At 40.2% G+C, this 21,543-nt stretch overlaps 2 protein-coding genes across 4 annotated transcripts in view; one reads left to right on the forward strand and one right to left on the reverse strand.

Annotated features, from left to right (window-relative positions):
* Positions 1 to 21,543, forward strand: part of Pdgfd (platelet derived growth factor D) — a 215,166-nt gene that overhangs the window by 63,860 nt on the left and 129,763 nt on the right. The gene's annotated exons all lie outside the window — the stretch shown is intronic.
* On the reverse strand, positions 9,517 to 20,328 carry Ddi1 (DNA damage inducible 1 homolog 1). 2 transcript variants are annotated; one of them, XM_057768564.1, is made up of 4 exons: positions 19,186 to 20,328; positions 15,229 to 15,241; positions 14,839 to 14,861; positions 9,517 to 9,546 (listed from the first exon to the last, which is right to left on the reverse strand). In XM_057768564.1, exons 1-4 carry the CDS (start codon positions 20,326 to 20,328, stop codon positions 9,517 to 9,519), a joined length of 1,209 nt encoding a protein of 402 aa, XP_057624547.1. The 2 variants fall into 2 exon arrangements, with proteins under 2 accessions (XP_057624547.1, XP_057624546.1); XM_057768563.1 differs by lacking the exons at positions 9,517 to 9,546; positions 14,839 to 14,861; positions 15,229 to 15,241 and having other exon boundaries at positions 19,132 to 20,328.

Here is a 21,543-nt window from a genome sequence, read left to right on the forward strand (position 1 = left end):
TAAAAAGGATAGTCTGTGGTCCATTGCTATTTCCAGTACCACTGTGTGTACATAACAGAGAGTTTAGTTCTCTTCCTCCTATTTATAAAAAGAAATTCAGTCTTAGTCTTCCCTTCATCTGTCTGTCTCTATCTTTCACACACACACACACACACACACACACACACACACGTGCACAGTCATGCACCCCTATGTACAACAGTATCATAGAGGGAAGAAGATGAAACGGGGGACTCTCATCAACTTTCTATTTTGTCTTCATGTAGGAGTGATGATGCCATGTTACCAGAATACGGGTGTTCATAGAAAGTCTTCTAAATCTTGTACGTGAGAGAAAATTACCTCCTCTGTGTGTTTTCATTGTGCCACACTGAAGCAGCGTACTTGAGTGCATTTCAGTTAACACTTTTCAAAACTTGGAATAAACGCTTCAGTTAACTGAGTTTCAGAAGAATTACTTAACAGTATGCGAATTACCTCAAAATATGCATGTTCAAAATTAGGAGGTTTTTCCATTAATGCTCAGAAGAAGCAGGTAGCCAGAAAGGTCAGTATGGAGATAAAACCAAAAGCAATGGCAGACTCCATGATTTAATCTCTAGATAAGGCCATAGATTTGGTTGTAAAGAAAGCATTAGCATATCTATTGTGGGCTAAAGTGATTAATCTTCTTAAAGGTGGTTTGTTTTTTACTTTCACAAAAACTTTCCAGCATCTTGTTGTCATCAGGACGTAGTTCTGGAAAACCCGTCTCTCCTTTCTGGAGTGTTTACAGGTGGTGCAGTAATCTGCTGTCTTGGAATGGCTTTGCTCAGATGGTGAGTGCTGCAATAAACGGAGGATACAGATATTAGATTAATATAAATGATCATTTCGGAGATATACTAGGGTAGTGAGCTGCCACTCAGATGTTTTTTCAATCCAACAAAGAAATAATTTAATCCCAAACATAAATGGGCTATTTTGTATGATTGGTTACTTGTTTATGTGGACCATGCTGCCCCTTTGGTCTAAAGGTGGGTGAGGCATAGTCCAGAAATGAGGAAGCAAGGGGTCATAGCATCTAGTCTGTGTATCAGATCTAAGTGGGCCCTCTGGGTTGCTGATATGGGTAAAACCCAAACCCAGCCCTGAGTACTTCACAACACAATGTGATTCATAGCAAAGTAAATCATGAGCTCTGTGAATCTCCTAAACCTTGTGTTTCTGACCCATATTAACTGGGCTTTTGGAATGACATAATATTGTCATGTTTGTTTATCATATGCAAACATCAAATTAAGACATAGTGTATTGTCCTTCATATACCATATCATTTTCATGTTTGTTTTTCTGTAAGCATTAACTTAAGATATAGTGTGTTATCCTTCATATACTATGTCCTCCTGAAATCTCTCCTAGAGCTATTATCCACGTAGGCTAGTCAGTTCCACACAGTCATATGGTAGCTGGTCTTCAAAGGATTTCTTTCCACAGCTAACTTGTATTAAGACCTTTGGAAAGGTGTGACTCTGCTACGGGCTAGGAAAATGTGCTGTGTATGCCAGAATATCTGATCTTACGTTAGGACGAGAGATAGATGGATGCAGTGCACTCTCTTGGAAAGGGGTGGCATTCTGCCAAGGCACAAATATGAGCACCCAGGGAGTCAAAGCTGCAGAGCTTCTGGGAAGGAGGGATGCCAGCTGTCTTGGAGGACTGGTAAAGCTCTTAGACATGTAGAGCTTCAGAGGAGGGGGAGAAGGTGGGCGAGTGAGCAGCGTGTGAGCAATGTGTTTCTAAGTTTTTACAGCCATCTGTGAAAGGACGATACACTGAATAACTGAACTTATAGTGACGGATCTTCTAAGAACTCATCATCAGTCTGGGGCTAGAAGGAGAGGAGGACTCGCACACACACACACAGATCCTTTGCGCTTTTCCTATTAAACAGTAAATGATAACTGTACACATTCAGCTGTTTGAGACTATACTAAAGATACTGTTGATGCATAGAAGGAAATTGTGTTCTCAAGATATATAAATATATAAATTTTGTGTGTTTAGGATTTCTCTAGAAATGCCCCATATCTTGAAGGACATTTATCTGTGCAAATGGATTATGGACAAGGTCCTATGGTTGGATCTCCTCACTTTACACAGGAAAATGGAGCTAAAGAAGGTCAACTACCATTTCATATTTTATAGCTACATGGAAGCTGCGCCAAACCCTCCTTTTTGATCATTTCTCTACAGACATATTAAGGTGTAATTTGTACATTACACAAGCACCATGCGTAGTCACGTCTTGATTAGTAGGAGCTTAGCAGTTGTGTAGCTGCAACCATAGCAAAGATACAGTGTCTTTCCAAGTGAAAACTTTCTAGGTTCCTGTTGAGAACTCTCAACCCCATCCCTGGGCCCTGACTGTATTTCTGTTTTATTTTATGGACAAGGAGTTTTTAATACTGGTTTCTTTTGGAAAGTCTGGGGGGGGGGGACCTATGTCATACCTGTCAAGCTTTCCACAGTCCTTGGCTTGTGGAAACCTTTCATGTTTACATACATTTTCATATGATATTCTTTCCTCTGTGACCCAAGTCATTGTCTCCTTTCTCTTTACAGACACAAAACTCTAAAGAGAATCTGATTTAGGACCCAGTTTAAATTTAGAGTTTATCTGTTTCTAAGACCTTTAACTTAAGTATATCTACAAAGTCCATGCTCACATAAAAACACAAAAGCATCAGCAATGAAGCCTTGGCCGTTTGTGTGTAATGTTTAGAGAATGGGTAATTGGAAATAACGACATTGGCTCCTAGTTAGATTTCCTGTCTGGTTCAGTAAGAAGGAGAAATGACTTGGACATGTGATATATTTGTTTCTGAACACAATCTGACACTCATGCAACTGTGCGCTCTCTCTCTCTCTCTCCTCTCTCCTCTCTCTCTCTCTCTCTCTCTCTCTCTCCTCTCTCTCTCTCTCTCTCTCTCTCTCTCTCTCTCTCTCCATTTAAAGTATCTTTAAAGTTTGGCAGGTTTTTTATAAGTGAAAGTAGTTATAGGTAATTAGAAGATTTCTAGCAATTTTAAGTCATATTATAGATTAATATTTTAACTCAGTTTGGGGTATATATTCTGGCTTTGCTGGTTAACATCTGTTTTTCTCCAGTTGACAAATTATTGTAAAATAGAAGAAATATTTAAATAGTAAATAAGAGAATATAAATTTTGCATATATTTGTGTGTATGTATATACATGGCATATGCATGTGTGTACATGTGCGTGCCTATTTTGTGTGCAGGTGTTTACATGTATTTGTATGTTTATATATTTGTTCATGTACCTACATGTTTGTTTATTTGTATGTATGTATATGTTTGTCTTTTAGTCCTTATTTGAAGAAAGCATATTCCATGAATAGTGAAGGACATCAAAATATCATTGCTATTGCAATGATTTTATTCTGTTTGTTCTTTTGATCATGATTTCCTACAGTGTGATGAATCACTGGAGTGAGCATCTGAAAAAGAAGCAACCTGGAGAACAACACATGGGTGTCTGTTATGTCACATTGTTATAAATCCTAGAAAAATTGTTCTAAGTAAACATATGCTTCAAATAGAGCTCAGATTTGAACAAGGAGGACATTATTACACATGTACATTTCTTACCGCTCTTCTGCCTGTTGTCTGTGTTTGCCTGTCATTACCCGAGCGATACTGTACACTGTGCAGATCCAGCTAAGCGGCAAGTTTAGCTGCATCACCATTCCATCTTTCTCTTTATTTCTTCTACTGCAGCTGAGGCCAGGCTATCATTAGTACCATAAAGAAATCAAAGCACAGGAACTTAAGAACATTTTTGCCTATTTCCCCATCATAAATATGTATTACTCCAGACACTATTCTATCAGGCATACAGCAGGGAACAAGGCTGAGTTAGCAACAAACTGGGCCAGAATTCAAGCTCTGTCTCTGAGACTCTGCACTTCTTGTTCCTTCCAATACACAGTCTGCTGACTCTCACCCTGGCTGTCAGACTCTCGGCTCCTTGTAAATGAGTCATTTGAAGTGAGCTTGTATTTTGCGGAACAGTGGAAAAACATACCCTAGTATCTGCCAGGACATAGGTTTTGTTTGCCTGCTTGCTCGCTCGCTCCTTCCTTCCTTCCTTCCTTCCTTCCTTCCTTCCTTCCTTCCTTCCTTCCTTCCTTCCTTCCTTCCTTCCTTCCTTCCCTCCCTCCCTCCCTCCCTCCCTCCCTCCCTCCTTCCTTCCTTCTTTCCTTTCTTCCCTCTTTCCTTCTTTTTTCTTCGTTCCTTCCCTCTCTTCCTCTCTCCTTCCCTCCCTTTCTCCTTCCATCCCTCCCTTCTTTTCTTTTTTTTCTTCTCCCCTCCCTTCCTCTCCCTTCTTCTTCCCTCCCCTGCTCTCGTATTCTTTTCCTTTTTTTGTTTTCTTTTTTCTTTTCTGTATTTTTCTTTGGTTCTGCAGATTGAACTCAGGGACTCACTCATGCCCAGCATAGCACCCTGTCTTGGGCTGCATTTTCTCACCCTGGGAACTTAGATTTCAACACTGTGACCCTAGTAAAATTCACCTAAGAAAGAGATCCTTCACACGTTGGAAAATGAATAAACATTTATATGCCACAGGCCATTGACTGAATTCTTTTTAAAATGACAAAGGGTGTTGTTCTTTGCTTAAAGTGAACAAATTAGGTTTAGAAACTGTGAAGTAGTGTCTCTGGCCATAGTCTCAGAGACACGGACGCATGTTATGTCTAAGATTGGCCTCGTCTCTTGTTTAAGACAGATTGCCCACTTGTTCTGGCTGCCGCAGCTATCCCGTCCCAGGATCGTTACTTTGTCCGTATCTCAATCCCTTGGTCTCTGCTTGCCCTACTGTATTTAGAAGCCTCTTTCTGACATTTGACATTTTGCACAAAAGTCTGTCATGTAACACATATCACCTTCTACCCCTCTAACCTCCTGCAGTTGATGCCCTGCCTCTCTCTTTCTGAGACAGCATAGGTTGAAAGAGTCCTCTGCATGTGGTCGTACCTCTCTCCCCACCTGTAAATATTGCACCACTTTCGTCTTATCTCTTTCCACTGACTGTTTCCTAAAGACTCTGCCAACCTGATGATGGAACAGACAATACTCGCACCATGTTGGTATTCTTTCTAATCCAGCTGGATGTCTCCACATTTTCACCCATTTCTATCTAATATGTTTGTTTTTATTGCTTGGCCAAATATGTAGCCAATTTATTTGTTGTCATTGCTTCCTTTCTTATAAATAGCCCCATGGCAATAGGTGAAAATAAGACTTTCGTCACTGAGTGTCAATGGGCAGGATGCAGCAATGCTTCCATTGTCTCCTCTAAAGGTCAGTAGTACGGTGTAGCTGAGAACACTGCAGCCAAATGATGGGGGCATGGCGTGATGGTGCAGGTCTCATTTTCCCAGCAATCCAAGCTCGCCTCCTCTGTGCAGCCCTTCCCAGCAGTCCCAATCAGTTATGAAGTGACATGTGCTGTGTTCGCCTCTGCAGCTCTTGGGGACAGAACATCGTGTCACTGCATTTTGCTTGCTGTGAACTGCCGGCAGCAATTTTATATTTTAGAATAAAATGCCATACCTCTTCTTTTGGCTTTTCTATAATTCCTGAAACTTGTACCTTCAAAATGTCCCTGTTTTGCCAAATTATAAATCTCTTTCATATCCATTATGTGGAAAAGTAGTATCATAATCAAGACTGTTCTAAATTTTGGAAATCTTAGGAGCTTGGGAAATTATTTCGTCCATTTTATAGACTCATCAGATTTTACAGCAAGCATGTGCTTTTTTGTGGTTTAGCATTGCATTTGATTGGTTCTCTCTAGATATGCATGTGGTTATGCATTTCTGCTCTGCTGAATTTGTGTGCTTTTTCGCTCTGTGATTTCTGTAACAGATACAATGAACAGTTTTCCCAACTCTTTGAGGGCTGGAGGGATGGCTTAGCACTTAAGAGCACGTGCTGTTCTCATATAGGACTTGTTTCAGTCCCTAGCACCCGTGTAGAGCAGCTTACATGAACCTGTGACTTCAGCTCCAAATGTGACGACCTCATCTGGCTTCTGTCAGCGCTAGCTGTCAGGTGGGGAATGCCCTCCCTCCACAACACACCTATACACATCATTAAAAATAAGTATTTGGGAAACTATTTGCAATAACTGGGTTTTTGCCCCAGAAATTTTCCTCCTATTGCTACAGATCACCCAGAGACCTGCCTGTCTGCCTATTGTATCACTATTCAGTCACCTACCTGGATATGTAGCTCCTGGGACCTGTACATTCACTGCAACTGAAGTGATTACTATGATGTTAGAAACTCTCACTTGGAGCAGTTCCGAGGGTAGAATTATCTTTGGAAATAATTTCATTGCTGATTCTCATCTTACATGTTAATGAAGGTGTCAGCTAGAAAGGTCCCTAGCAGCCATGCCTGCCGCATGCTACTGATCATTTGAATAGAACTTAATACTTTGCCTTGCTCTTGTCAGCTCATTCTCAGTTCATGTTGGAAGCCTATGGGCAATCTGGTTGAAATACATTTTTTCTCATTTTAAGTAGTGAAATGATCTCTGCCATACTGCAGACATATGAGAGCCAACCTCTCTCTGCTCCTGTTGGTGTGATTGCTACCACAACCTGGGTTTAACTATTAGGAACACTCATGACAACAGTTTCTATGATAATTCAGGGGTACTATTTTTTTCTTCTTCTGGATCACCGTCTGCTGGCTCTTTCTTTTCTTGGCTACCATCTATATACAATTTCACTGCTCATTAGTACCTCTAAGACCTGAAGAACCTGAAGGGGGGTAGGAGTCAACTGCTGCTCATTTTGTCTGGATAGCAGCCTGTTTTCAGTGTAGAATGCACTAAGAGAAGATGGAGGAGAGACAGTGGTAAACTAGTGGGTGCAGGGATTTTTCACCACCACAAAGTGTTCTCCTCTGACACAGAACTCATGAGGAGGCATTTGTCCTCATCATCTGGCTCTGTCTCGCTCAACAGGGATGGGTACTGCTGAAGATTCAGGAGGCATAATTATTTATCCCGCAGATTCCCCCATATACTAAAGAACATTGAACACCTCTGAACCCACAAAACTAAACCATAGTGCTGCTGAGAGAACTAGCTTCCTCTGCCTTTCTCTGTATCCCATGGTGTCAATCTGTGGCCATCTTATTTTATTTGATTGGCAAACTGAATTATAGTGAGGTTTGCTGAATTGAATAAAGACATGTGTAGACTGAGGTTTTTGTCCTGTCCTGTTCCCGCAGTCATTAAGTTCCAAAGAAATCACACAGGGTCTACATTAATAATAAACTGTTTGGCCTGGTATCTCAAGCTTCTTATTAACTCTTATAACTTAGACTAGCTCATAATTCTTGTCTGTGTTAGCCATATGGCTTGGTACCTTTTTCAGCAATGCAATCACATCTTGCTTGCTGTGTCTAGATTTCTCTGTGTCTGAGCAATGGTTGCAGACTGTATCTTTCCTCTTCCTACAACAAATGGTGTGCCAACGTGGGGCTGACCAAATCCACGTAAAAGCCTGAGAGAGCTTGGGCAGTTATTCTAGAAAGAAAAGAACAGAGTCAAGCACAGTTTCTTGATAGCAGCACTTTCTGGGGTGGGTTCTGATTGCTAGAGGCAAGCACTCTAATTTAAGAGAGGTTTCTTGACTCAGCTTTAGCTGCAAAACCTTGCAGCTTTCTTAAGAGGTCCTGCCATGAAACACTTAAATGGTGTTGATGAAAAGCTGACTGCATGGTTTTTGGTTGTGGCAGGGACCTTAAAACACCATGGAATTGTGGCAATAAACATGGCTCCAGCCAGTACCTCTGCCATGAGGCTAGACTTTCAGAAAAAAAAAAAACAAAGACAAAAACAAAAAAAAAAAAAAAAACTAAGGAATGGGCTGGATCCAGTCATCAAAGTCACGGCTTTAATTCTAGCCATATTGCTTAGCAAATTAAAGACTCATGTGGTCAGAAAAAGAGAGATATACAGTAAAGATAGACTCAAATACAAAGAAAACCTCTAAATGGTTTACTGTATGTTGAAAAATATATGTGATTTTGGGGAAAAAAAGATAAAGTCCTTAAAAGAAAAAAAGAGAGTAGTTGGATGTAGTGGCACACACCTTTAATCCCAGCACTTGTAAGGCAGAGGCAGGCACATCTCTGTGAGTTCAAGGACAACCTGGTCTACAGAGTGAGTTCCAGGACAGGAAAATATTAACACAGAAACCCTGTCTCAAAAAGCCAAATATTAAAAATAAAAATAAAAGAAATAGAGTTTAAAATAAAACCATGTAAAGATAAAATATACACAGGGTGCCTGGATATTGTATGTTACTCTGTTGTCTTTAAATTGTTTGATGGCTGAGGAAGGAGAAAAAGCTGCTAAAAGATTTATAAACGCTGCTGGATTAATGTGTGTGTGTGTGTGTGTGTGTATATATATATATATATATATATATAGATAGATAGATAGATAGAGAATGCTGTGGCTTTAAAATTTAGGTCAAAAGATATGATACTTTGGAGAAGAGGTTTTGCTTTTGTTTCCACAGGAAATGAGGGACTGGGTATTTATTCTGCATTAAGAAAAATCAGGTTTGATTAAGGAAGACCCCCCTGAGAAATCTCCAATGGGAGGAATGGCCCAGATGTCTGAGTTATACATCCAGAGCAGTTCAAAGACTGCTTCCTAGGATAATCAAACCTCACAGGATACTCCACACTTTATTTGATCGTAATTCTAAATTTTCTTTAGGTCCCCCTAAGATTATCAGTGCCCCCAGTAATCAAGAAGTAGCCTGGAAAACTATACCCACATTCCCTCAAAATGGGTTATGGATGTTTGCCTTTGTTTAGAATGTTGGTTACAAGTCATTATGGATAACGGTCAGTAGAAAAGCTAAATAAAGGGCATTTCAATTCAGAGTGCTTGTTTTAAAAAGGGGGATGCTGTGGGACAATGGTCTGTACTCTGTGACTTTTATTGTAAATAAATGCTGATTCTCTAGTAGCCAGGCAGGAAGTATAGGAGGAGCAACCAGACAGGAAGTAGAGGCAGGGCAATGAGAATTCTGGGAAGACGAAAGATGCAGTCTGCTGTCATTACCCAGACACAGAGCAAGCAAGATGTGACTGCATCTCCAAAAAAGGTACCAAGCCATATGAATAACACAGACAAGGACTATGAGCTAATATAAGTTATAAGAGATAATAAGAAGCCTGAGATACTGGGCCAATCGGTTTATTATTAATGTAGACCCCTGTGTGATTTCTTTGGGACTTTACAACTGCGGGAACCAGACAGGGCAGAACAGGTGAGGACAGAACACTCAGTCAACATACATGTTATCAATAACAAACACAATCCCCATCAGAACCATGTAACATCCCATTACTGTAGTTGGTTTCTATCCTTTGTATATTCAGGTAGAATTGGTCCCCCAATTAGCCTGAAATTCAGTTACTTTTTTCTCTCTGCTTCCTGTCTTGTCTAAATGACATGTCATATCTTCTCTTGAGCCTGTATTCAGCCCTCACTTCTCTCCATCACATATTTCCTTCACTAAGGAGCTGGGGGAGGTAGCAGTATCTTTCATATCAGCTGGCCTACCTTTGAACCCCAGAGTCCCTTTCAATCCCAGTTCCTCCATCAGGAACAAGGGCTGTGCCTCTTGAATTCTCCTCCTTGTCTCCTTCAGGTCCCTGTTCTCAGGTGATTATTGCCATTAAGTTGGAGCCATACTGGACTATCATCGTAGCTAAAGAAAGGTTCTCACCCCTTCCTTTGTTGCAGTATTTCTGCCTCCATTGAGCTTATTCCTGAATAAACTCTCCATGTTCATCCTATATCTCACTAGCTTCTCAATCCCTTCACACTCAGAGCCTCTTCACCCACCACCCCTGAAAACCCGCTTCCCTTTGGCTTCTGTGTGCAGCCCCATACTTATCTTCTCCCCAAGTCTGATACAGTGAGTGCCCACAAAGTCCTCATTTGGTGTCTTGGTAATTTTTAACCTCATCACGTTCCCTTCAGATCTAGTTTGTCTTCTGCACAACCAGAGGCTGTGAACTTTTCAAGACCCAACCTACAGATTTCTTACTTTTGACAAAACAGCCAGTAAAAGTACTTACAAAAAAAAGGAGAGTTGCCCCATTTTCTTAAAACCCATGTAACTTCACAGAACAGTTAAAAAGAAGGTAAGACTACTTTTGTTTTATAACTGTAAACCTTACAGAATCCATCCAGTCCCATCTAAGTTATTCCCTCTACCCACGCTTTTGTCTCCCTTGACACTCCTTATTTGATGGTACTCCAGCTCCTTCCCTCTGCAATGTTCTTGGCCAGACTACTGAATTCCTCCCTCTCATCATCCAGATTTCCCTCAGTTGTCTCTTCCTCAGGGAACCGTTCCCTGACTCTTGTCTAAATTTTATTCTCTGTTCCTTTGTCTTCTATTCGATGGTAGTCCTAACTCTGATCCAGTATATGTAGATTTACCTGGCACCTTCTCTGTTGAACTTAAGGGCTATCACTGAGAGGTGACATAATAAATAGAGTGAGCTCTGGTTGCCTGGTTCTTGAATATCATCTTGTAGTTTGTTGATCTGTGTCCACAGACAAGCCACTTCATTACTCCATTCATCAGTGACCCAATCTTTAAAATAAGGGTGTTACTTATTACTCAGATTGCTCTAGATTTAAGTTTTAAGAAAGGTGCCATGTTTAATAAATGATTTACTTGGTACGAGCTGAGTAACTGACAGTTGTTATTGCTGACTGATCTTTTGTTTTTATTTGAAGCTTTTGTTTGAAAATAAGCTTCAAGAGCAAATTGTAGTAGCTTTCCTGAGCACTATCATTTGGTAATATGCATGGTGTTGCTCTTGATATCTAGCTATGAGGTTATCAGGTGAGTGATGGAGAGGATTTGTGACGTGAGGTTCTCTCACACTGCATATATAACCTACAAACAGTTGATTGAGTCTATTAGTAATGAGAAATGACTTAGATCCCTTGTAAAGTACAGTACATGCTCTATCAGCCTGCTGCTTTCCTAAACTTTCCAATCAATTAATGTTTTCAGAACTTCCCCTGTGTAGGCACCATGGAGAAAATAAGTGGAAAACCACAGAATGTATGTAGTGAACTAGGAAACTGCAGAACAATGAACTCAGAGCACTGGTTTTGCTATTCACGGAAAAAGACAGCTGAAAGATGAATGAATGTCAGGTTTAATATTACGATCTTAATATTTACCTTTACATATTTGCTTTTAGAATCTTTTAAATATTCTTGGGAAATTTAAAATTTAAATTTATTTTAAAATTTAAAATTTAAATTTATATTTAGGGTTGAATTTTAATTGCTGCATACTTAAATTTGCCTGGATCAATGAATTACCCTTAAACTGAACATAGTCAGCTAAAAAAGGAGACCTTCAGAGCACCAGAGAAAACTGCTGTAGTATAACCAGACATTCAGAAAATTATCCTTTAAGAGAATCCTCACGGTTGATTCTCAATGAGATGTTACATATGAAGCTAAGGAATACCCCTGTCCAGATGTATACAGGAGTTCACCAGCATTTTTTTGTTTTGTTTTGTTTTGTTTTTTGTTTTTCGAGACAGGGTTTCACTAGCATTTTGACAGAGAAGTAATGTAGCACAAAGTTTTTGTCCTGCCTGGCCCCACTGCTATTCAGTCCCAAAGAAACACACTGATGTTTATATTAATTATAAACTTTAGGTCTATTAGCTCAGGCATATTTTTAACTAGCTCTTACAAGTTAAATTAACCATAATTCTTATCTATGTTTAACCATGTGTCTTGGTACCTTTTCTCAGTAAGGCATTCTCTTCTTGCTTCCTCTGTGTCTAGACTGCAACTAAATCTCCACCTTTCCCTTTCCCAGAACTCTCCTAGTCTGGTTTCCTGACTACTGGCCAATTAGCACCTTATTAAACTAATATGAGTGAAAAATCTCTATGTTGTATAAGAGCACTATCCCACAGCATTTCCTCTTTCTTCATTTCAAAACAAAAATTCTGAATCTAATCACCTTTTTTTAAGCCTTTTTTTCCCCTGACCATTATTTATAACAACTTATAACCAACACACTAAACAAAGACAAACATCCATAATCCATTTGGGGGGGGGGTAATGTAGGCATAGTTTTCTAAGATACTTTCTGCTGATTAGGACACTGATAATCTTATGGAGACCTAAAGAAAATTTAGGAATATGGTAATGTCCTGGTGAGAGTATTCTGAGAGGTTGAATCATCTCACTAGAAGCTGTTCTGGATGTAGAACTCGGAAGAAACTGCAACAGAGGTGCTCTAAAACACTGGATCATGTGGGTCAGCCGCTCTTATTGAATATTTTTCAGGGGTCTTCCTTGATTAAATATTATTTTTCTTAACCCGGAATGAATCCACATCCTCTAATTTCCTGTGGAAACAAGAACAAAACTTCTTCTTCAAAGCAACATATCTTTTGACTTAAATTTTGAAATCAAGACATTTTCAAAATACATAGGTTGGATTAATCCAGCAGCATTTATAGTCAAATGTCTTTCGGCAGCTGTTGCTCCTTCCTCAGCAGTCAAACAATTCAAAGACAACACAATAACATGCAGTATCTAGATTCTCTGTGTATTTTTCCATATTAATGTGACTTTTTTACTCTATTTTATTTTTATTATTTAATTTTTATTTCTTTTGAGATGGGTTTTCTCTCTGTATCTTTGTTTGCCCTGGAATTCACTCTGTAGACCAGGCTGATCTTGAACTCACAGAGATCCTTTTGTGTCTACCTCTCAACTGCTTGGATTAAAGGTGTACACTACCACATCCAGCTACTCTAATTTTTTAAGGACTTTCTTTACCCTTTTTCTTTTCTTTCCCAAGCTTGCATATATTTTCAAACCCTGCAAACCATTTAAAGGTTTTTGTTGTTGCTGCTGTTGTTGTTTTTGTCTGAATCTTTTTGTTGTATATCTTAACTTTTTCTGAGAACATGAGTATTTAATCTGCTAAGCGTCATGGCTTGAATTACAGCTGCTGCTTTGGTGACTGACTCCATCCCATTCCATAGTTTTCTGAGACTCTAGCTTCATGGCAGAGGTACTGGAGGGAACCATGCTTATTGGCACATCTCTGTGGAGTTTCTAGGTCTGTGCCACCACCAAGAAGCTGCTCATAAACATCATTTAAGTGTTTGATGGCAGAACCTCTTCAAAAAGCTGTGTGGTTTTTACTGCTAACACTGAGTCTGAGACAGGAAGCCTCTCTTAAAGGAGCAACAGCTTTGCTCACGGCCAGCAGAGTCTACCGGAGTAATGACAATTCCCAAGAGACTATGCTTGACTCTGCTCTTATCTGTCTAGAACATTTTTTTTAACCTTCCTCAGGCTTTATGAGAAAAGTCTTGCCAAGTGTTTGGGTGCCATTTGTTCACAGCAGAGTAGCCATGCTGTTTCCTCTCCACCTATCAGAGCTCTAGAAGATCTTCCTTAGACATGCATTTGTCAACCTTACATGGGTACGCTGCAATTATTCTGATCTGTCACATTGATCCAAAATCCAGAGTGTCTCCAGTGTCTTCACCAGTGGACACCAATCCCCCATCAATTATTGGAACTTGCTCTCAGACATCAAGTTGTCCCTTTTGTTGGTAGCCAAATTTTTATTTAGAATTTTAGAAAATAAAGAAAAGCTACACTGCAGTAGATTAAACTTGCCAGTGTGTGCTGATAGTCTTTCTTCATAACTAATATACGCCTGGAAATTTTCCATGGGAGAAAAATTATAAAGGATAGTATCAATATTTTGTTGTGGAACTTTTTTATTATTAATAAAAGCAATTTAAAGTGAATCAGCAAGACCAGATAGATGGTAGGGGAAATATTTGTGTTTTCATCAAATGTAAATTAGAAACTTGGTAGAAAGCTAGCCGTGTTTTTATTTCCTGTGCCAATGACATTTCTGTAGCAGTGCTGTGGGAGTCGTGATGTGGGGGATTCTGACAGCACCAGCCTTGCCATATGGGGACATAAACTCCTATGGCTATGGAATACCAATGGGATCATTCTCTGTCAATTTTTGTCCTGAAGCCCAAGTGATGGCATTTGGCAGTGTGTGAACAGAGACCATTTCATTTCTGTTTCACCCTAACTGCCCATCTGTTCCTTGAACTTTATGTGATTATTTCTGATAGGAATCTATACCACTGCTTCCTCAAATTCTTATAAAAATCCTTTCATGTCATCTAATTTTGAATTTTCAATGAGCTACATGAGAAACAAAGTTCTTAAACAATGACTTTCAAAGTAGATAACAAATGCATTTTCGGTAAATTCATCAATTCCATTGATGATCAATTTATTTGTGCACTCAGCTTCAATTCTGTGGAACTAAGCTCTTTCTGTGCTTCTGATTGAAAAGGAAAGTATTACTCTGCAATTGCACTTTCTCCACATTGCTTAGCACACCAAATGAAATGAGCGGACCTGCTTTTTCTCTGCTACCATGGCAACATGCTAGTCTGTGCACAGTTTTCCTTTACCTGCCAGAAACTGCATTCTGCAGAGCAGACACATGGGCTTTTTACTGCCCTCCATCAGTTATCAACCAGTCTGTATTTTGCATGCCAATTTCTGCCTGTAGGATCACCTCTCCTCCAAATCCTTTCTTTACCTCCCACTGTGCCCATTTATACCTGGTTTTCATATTACCCTCCACAGTCTCATCATGATTTAACATAAGTATGAAGGGGCCATCACTCTTTGTAATGCTTCAGAAATTTCTGCTCTTCTTAAGAAAATACTCTCTTCAAACTCCAAATTTAGAATATTTGAGACCAATTCACTCCATCCATATCAATAGGAAGGAAAAATGACATAATTTGATTGCTGTTTCTCAGAGTTTGTTATTCATTTAAATGTTGTATCTGTTTTTAGTGTCTTGTGCCTCCTTTTTCTCATATCCTTTTATACTCATTCTAGGGAGGTCTGAGCTGTATAAATTTAAGGATTTTGAAGATTCAGCTCTAGTATGATTTTGATTGAAACATTTTAGAGTACTTATAGTAAATTATCTTTATATTTATTTAATAATAATATTTTCAAAGAATTTTGAAATGATTAACTTTCTCCATCCCTGAAATATTTGACCTTTATCACAGACCTCACAAGTTCTTTCTGTTCAGAGGTCTACAGAATGGCTGCAAGCATACTTTTTAATGTCTACTTGTAATGTTTCTTCCAACTGGTCTGCCTTGCCCAGGTCTGAGGAGTTGATGAGGTTGAAGGAATAGAAGGAAAACTTTTAATTGACCACTATAATCACCTATTATAACAGCATATCGGAAGCACTTCACAACTCCACTTGGTTAAAAGTTCTTGAAGGGTGTGCTTTGTGGATTACTTGAACTTAATTTTTTATGCCGATATCAGCAATGTTGTTAACTTAGACAGATGTATTTCAGTTCTGTTAAGATAACCTTACCAATGAGTGAGTAGGTCACATTTGTCAAGTTCTAACCAAGTGGTAGATTTTCCAGTGAACTGGTTAGAGTTCATAGCACCTTCAGCACTAAACATCAGTTGCTTGAGGACACCTAAGTACACCTAAGGTTGTATTTGGCATACAGTAGATTATAACTATAGTTCTGTGGGGCAGATCTGTGCTGTGCTGTGTCTGTTTCATTGGTTAGCCTGCTCACCAATCAACATTAGAGTTTATATGTCCTTAGTATGTTACTTTGCACTTTCTAATTTCTGTCTTGAGGCTTTGATGTTTTCTAAGTGTTGTGATATCTTATATTTTCTTGTCTCTTTTGATGGCATAAGACAAGAACAAAATTCACACATCCTCAAATGTGAAACACTGATTTTTTTTAACTTAAAAAGTTATTGTATCCCTAGTTACAGCAGGAGCTTGAAGAGGAAAACATGTGAATTAATATACTCTTATCTATTCTCTTTGTGTTAAGGGGTTCTTTTTATAAATTTCTAGCATAGTAAAATTTCAAAATGGTGGTTGAGATATAGAGCAAGAATCTGATGGATCTGGGGTTCCATCCTATGGAGTATATTTATGTTGGTAACTGATAACCTTTTATTTGAATTCAACAGGAACATATCAATTGGCAGTAGAAAATATGTGTTCTGCTCACACCTAAAGCAGAGCACGTCACTCCCATTGACTTCAACACAGCAGAAAGTCTCCTCAGAATGCTAATAATGCTGTACATATATAAGCTCCATGATAACAAACTATGAGCTAGAGAGAGGGCTTAGAGGGTACCAATGCCCTACCTATCAGGTCTAGAGTTCAGACACTAGTGCCTACCTCAGGACACTCACAAATGACTGCAGTTTCATGTCCAAAGGATCTCATGCCCCTTCTAGCTTCTATGGCACTTAAACACACATGCACGCATACACACACACACACACACACACATACATGCAAATTAAGTACAAGTTTAAACAAACAAAACTTGTATTGCTAGTCTTCTAAAAGTAGAAAGCTAGAGGGCAGGCAGCCAGGGGAGGAGGAAGGAAGGAAGATGAGAAGGGCATTGATCAGTGTGAGCATACTATTACACAGTAAGTTGCAGCAGACTTACCCTATGAGCACTTATCTCATTAAGTGTGACTTGCGAAGAAAGAAAAGAATGTGCAGCAAGATTGGAGATGTAAAGATTGGATTGTAAACAATTCTTCATCTTAAAGATTATGTGAATTTTTGGAATGACTTTTGTAGACTAGATAGGTCATTTGATGTTGGAATAGATCTCATGTGACATTGTAATGCTAGCATATTTGGTACTGGCCCTGATTGTCTTTCATTTGTAATTACAGTTCATTTTGAGTGCTGATTAGTAGCACAGATCAAAAAGACATTGATCCACAGATCTTTTAACAGCTCTGTGGAGTGTAACACTTTACACGAACATAGGTAATGTTAGAGGAGTGGGTGTGGAAAACTGCAGGTGGACTTGTTTCAGAAAGACATGATCAGCATAACCAAGAATCAAGCCAAAGAAATAAAAATCTGGGTAACAGAGAGGATTATTCTTTCTTACAAGCTTTAGGAACTCTTCAAATGACTTAGTCCTTGCTTGGTAAACAAGATCACACTGTTGTACTGGCCACAGTAAAGCAGCCCTACATTGAAGTAATTCAAGGATGATGGGTAGAGGCCTGAAGTAGATGATTTGTCTATGTGACAGAGAGAAAAACCCAGGACTGGTACTTCTTGGCTTCTAGAGGATTGATATAATATCAGTATTTTTAACCTTTAAAAATATACTGTGTATGTATGTGTGTCTCTATGTGAGGGTATATGTGTTTGTGAGTGATACTCGCAGAGACCAGAAGAGGGCACTGGAACCCTCTGGAACTGGAGTCACAGTTAGTTGTGACATGAACCATCTTACATAGATTCTGGCAACTGACCTGGTCATCTGGAAGAGAAAACAGTGATCTTCACACAGAGCTATCTCTCTAGCCCTATAACATAAGACCTTTTAGTAAGTTATTGCCCCCAATCATTTCCCTGAATCTGATGGTCTCTGGATCTGACTTTTATTCTCAAATGTTTTAGGGAGATGTTAAGGCAAAGGGTTGTACTTTCCATGTTAGTCGTACTGAAAGTTGGCTTTCTTCATGGAGTCACAGAGTAGAAAGGCCTAAGGAGATGTTTTCAAGATAGCCTAACTGAACTGGACATTAGAGTCCTAGACCATGGCTTATGCTCACCTTCCAAGCCCAGCACCATACAGGCCAAGAAGTGCCAGAACTAAGACAAAACGTTCAACACATTTTTTTTCTTACAATTATTGCTTTTTCTTTAAGGACAAGGAGAGGACCATGCCTTGGGGATTTCAAACCTCTCCATTGAAACATATCAAAATTAAGTCTGGAGGTAGACTTCATAAGCTTGACCAGAGTGGAATCTGGAGATAGAGAAACCATAAAGCATCATAAAACTGGTGTGCATGTTTTCCCAAGTGGGCATTTAGAAGTGTTAGCTTAATAAGGGAGTCAAATCTGCACCATTTTTCAGAACTCTCCTAATGGAAACAAATGTAAAAACAGCCATATCTGTGAGTATGAAAATAATTCAGGCTAGGTTTGCTAACTTAGTTGATAAAATGTTGCCAGGCATGCACAAAGGCCTGCATCTGTTCCTCAGCACCACAAAAACTTGGTGTGATGGCACATGCTTGCACTGCCAGCACTCAGTAGGTGGAAGCAGGGGAGTCAGAAATATAAGATCATCTTTAGTCATACCTCAGGTCTGGAACCGGGTTGAGAAGGATAAGATACTGTCCTAAAAAGGTGTGTGGAAAGATGTTCTGGAGGTGCTGAAGATATTGCTCACTCAGTACAATGCCTGGTGCACAGACATGGACCTACGTTCCATTTCTAGCATTCACTAGAAAAAGATGGATAAAGTTGCTAGATAGCTACACTGTAGCAACACTGGGAAGGTTCCAGATTCAGTGAGAGAACTTGTTTCAAAAACTAAGGTGGAAAGCAATTGAGGAAGATATCAACTTTCTCAATCTCTGGCCTGCACTTGTGTGTGCACACCTTCACACACACATGCACGAAGGCATACACATGCACAGACAGCTGGGGTAATACAAAACTATTGTTAATGTTAATGTGAAATCATTTTGTTTACAGGTCTTTGTAATCTGAAAGAATGACTTTTTTCCCTAGGAGCTTATGCAAAATAAGCAGTCTTGGTTTGGACATGTCCTCCCTGTAATCTGACAGGGAGACTCATTTTCCCTCCGCTAGATTGTTGGGAAACCAACTTGAAGTTTCGGCCCCTCTCCTGGATGAGGTTCAGTGATGTGGAGTGGAAGAATGGACCCACACATACACTATGACTAACAGTAATAACTTACATAGTCACCCATCTAAGTACTCAGTCACAAGGCCAAATCTGGTTGCTAAGATGTTTTTAATGATGGCATTGCCAATGAGCTCATATCTTATACTTTCCTGGGACCTACGGCATGTTCCTTCGTGGCAGTGGCTTATATATAACCTGTCTCAATGCTTTTTTCGTGCTGGACCCTTGATTGGATGTTTGATATTGCTTGCTACTTCCTTGTCTGAAGAGTCTTCTTGTACAGTTCCACTCACAAGCCTTGCACACAAGGGCAATTCTCCTTCAGGAAGGAAGTGTGTCTGTGTGCCGGTGGTGCCAATCACCAGCACATTCTTCTTTAGGTCGATGGAACACTGATGTCTCCTGAGCATATCTAGCCCTAGAAGAATATCCATGGGCTGCTCCTCCAGTATGGAGAAAGAACACTGTAAGAAATCACCTTCAATCTGAATCTGAGCCAGATGAACTCGGCCCACAATCCTCTGTGTGCCCACTCCCTTAGCAACCCCAGCCCATCGCCGGTCCACCAGTCTCATAATGTTACATCTCTCAGCACAAGCTTGGCTCATGATAGTCATCTGGGCACCTGAGTCAACAAAAGCCTTTAAAGGATGCCCATTCACTTTGCAGTTAATATAGAGCATAGCCACCTGTCCAAAACTCTCTGGAGCCTCTTCCATAGCTATGTTCATATTTTCTTCTATGTTCTGCTGTCTGATTTCTTCTTCTATTCTAGCCTGAGCTTCCTGGTCAAATGGGTCAGCAGAATAAAGACGAAACATCTCTTGCTCTCTAAAGGCCCTTTCCCTCTGCTGCTCCATCAGGACCTGGGAAAATGTCTCAAGGTTTCCACTAAGCAGAGCTTCAGCCAAAGCAGGATTCCGTTCCTTCAACAGGGACAGATCATGGGGGTTGGAAAGCAGCATGCTGCGAATCAGAGCAGGACTGTTAAGATCCTGAGCATGGGCCATATTCTCTCCAGAGGCCAATCCATGGGTTTGTGTTGATGGTATCCGTTGCTGTTGGTGATGCTGGTGTCGGGAACTTGTTCCCGCCACAGCTGATCCAGTGAAATCTGCCCGAGGCTGATTTGGAGACCTTCCTGGAGCCTGAAGTCCCACATTGTCCTTCTGAAGTAGTACAACCATATCACCATCTTTGAGGCCATAAGTACCCAGCGAGCAGTGGTTATCTGTGAGGAGCTGCTCCATGTAGATGAACTGAATCTCCTCAGCAGGCACACCAGACTCAAGCTCACAGAGGACTCTGAAGTTGCAGAGCTCAAAGTCAGGGCTGACCTGGAGGGAAAAGGTTACCTCTGTGAGGTCCCGACGCACACAGTACACAGTTATCAGCATGGTAAACACTCACGAGAGCCACGTTGGCAGAAAACATCTGATGGATCACTGGCTGACTGGTGTTGGTTTGGGTGAATGACTGACTTGCCTCTCGCACCTTGGTACAAAACTCATCCAACCCTCAGAAAGGCCTAGCCAGTTTCCAGAATGGGGGCTGCCTCCCAGCCCCAGTGTCAGCTGATGGCCCCATGGAGTCTCAAGGTAACAAGTCCATGTGTGTATGCGCTGCTTGGAACTTAGAATGTCTGTTTCCATAGAAATAATTACTCAAAACTAGTGGGTTCCACGGCTGGATCTTCAAAACCTACTTAATACAGCCTATGTAGAACATCTCAATTTTCTTAAACATGCTACTATTCAGTCTGTTAGCTGTTGACCTTTATTCAAACACTTGTTCTTGTCTCTGAAGTGGTGAAAGAGTGAGGATGTGATGTGGACATGACAAGAAAATGCTGTGTTGTTAGCAGGCCACTTAGGTGCCTGCCACTGAGGATAGATGAGAAATCGTGACCCGAGGGAGGGGGCGTATCGTTAGCACTGACAACTGTACAGAGGCTGTATCCACTAAAGAGGTGACAAGCTGAATGCAGAAGGAGGAACAATTTTCTGGGTGAGAAAACCTCATTTCAGACAAATTGAGAGACAAAGAAGAAAGAGGAAGAACAGTTACCTATGATTGGAAGAAAATGGAAAGGAGTAAAAAAGATTTGAGACACATTGTGATTGCTGTTAGGTTTCATTTAATTGACATAGGACAGGGCTTCTTGCAGTGTGTGAAGGATATGGGGCAGCAAAGGATATGGAGCAGGAAGTTGAGAAGGAGATATTAGTAGAGCTTGAAAACTGAAGACTGAGTAATAGGGAAGAAGGAAATGGGGTTAGATGGTCCCATTTGATGTGGGTCCTGTCAAAGACGAAGTTTACATGCAAACAGAAATATAAATTAAAAGGCTGGGTAAAATTGGCCATTGCCTAGACCATAGACCACACGAGGGAAATGGACCTCTGAGGAAACCAGATTGACATTGACTCTATAGTAGAGAGTCAGAAGACAAGGGTGATTGTGTAGAACTCCTGTGTACACATTTTTCTCTATTGTCAACTGTTCTGTGCTGTAAAGAGTTCATGGGTCCATGGAGCCTCCCTCCCAGATGTCTACTTATGAACCCAAAAGCAGTCACGGTCCTGAGTCAGGACCTCATATGTATTTAGGTG

Source organism: Chionomys nivalis, chromosome 4 (assembly GCF_950005125.1).
Source record: "Chionomys nivalis chromosome 4, mChiNiv1.1, whole genome shotgun sequence".
Classification (NCBI taxonomy): domain Eukaryota; kingdom Metazoa; phylum Chordata; class Mammalia; order Rodentia; family Cricetidae; genus Chionomys; species Chionomys nivalis.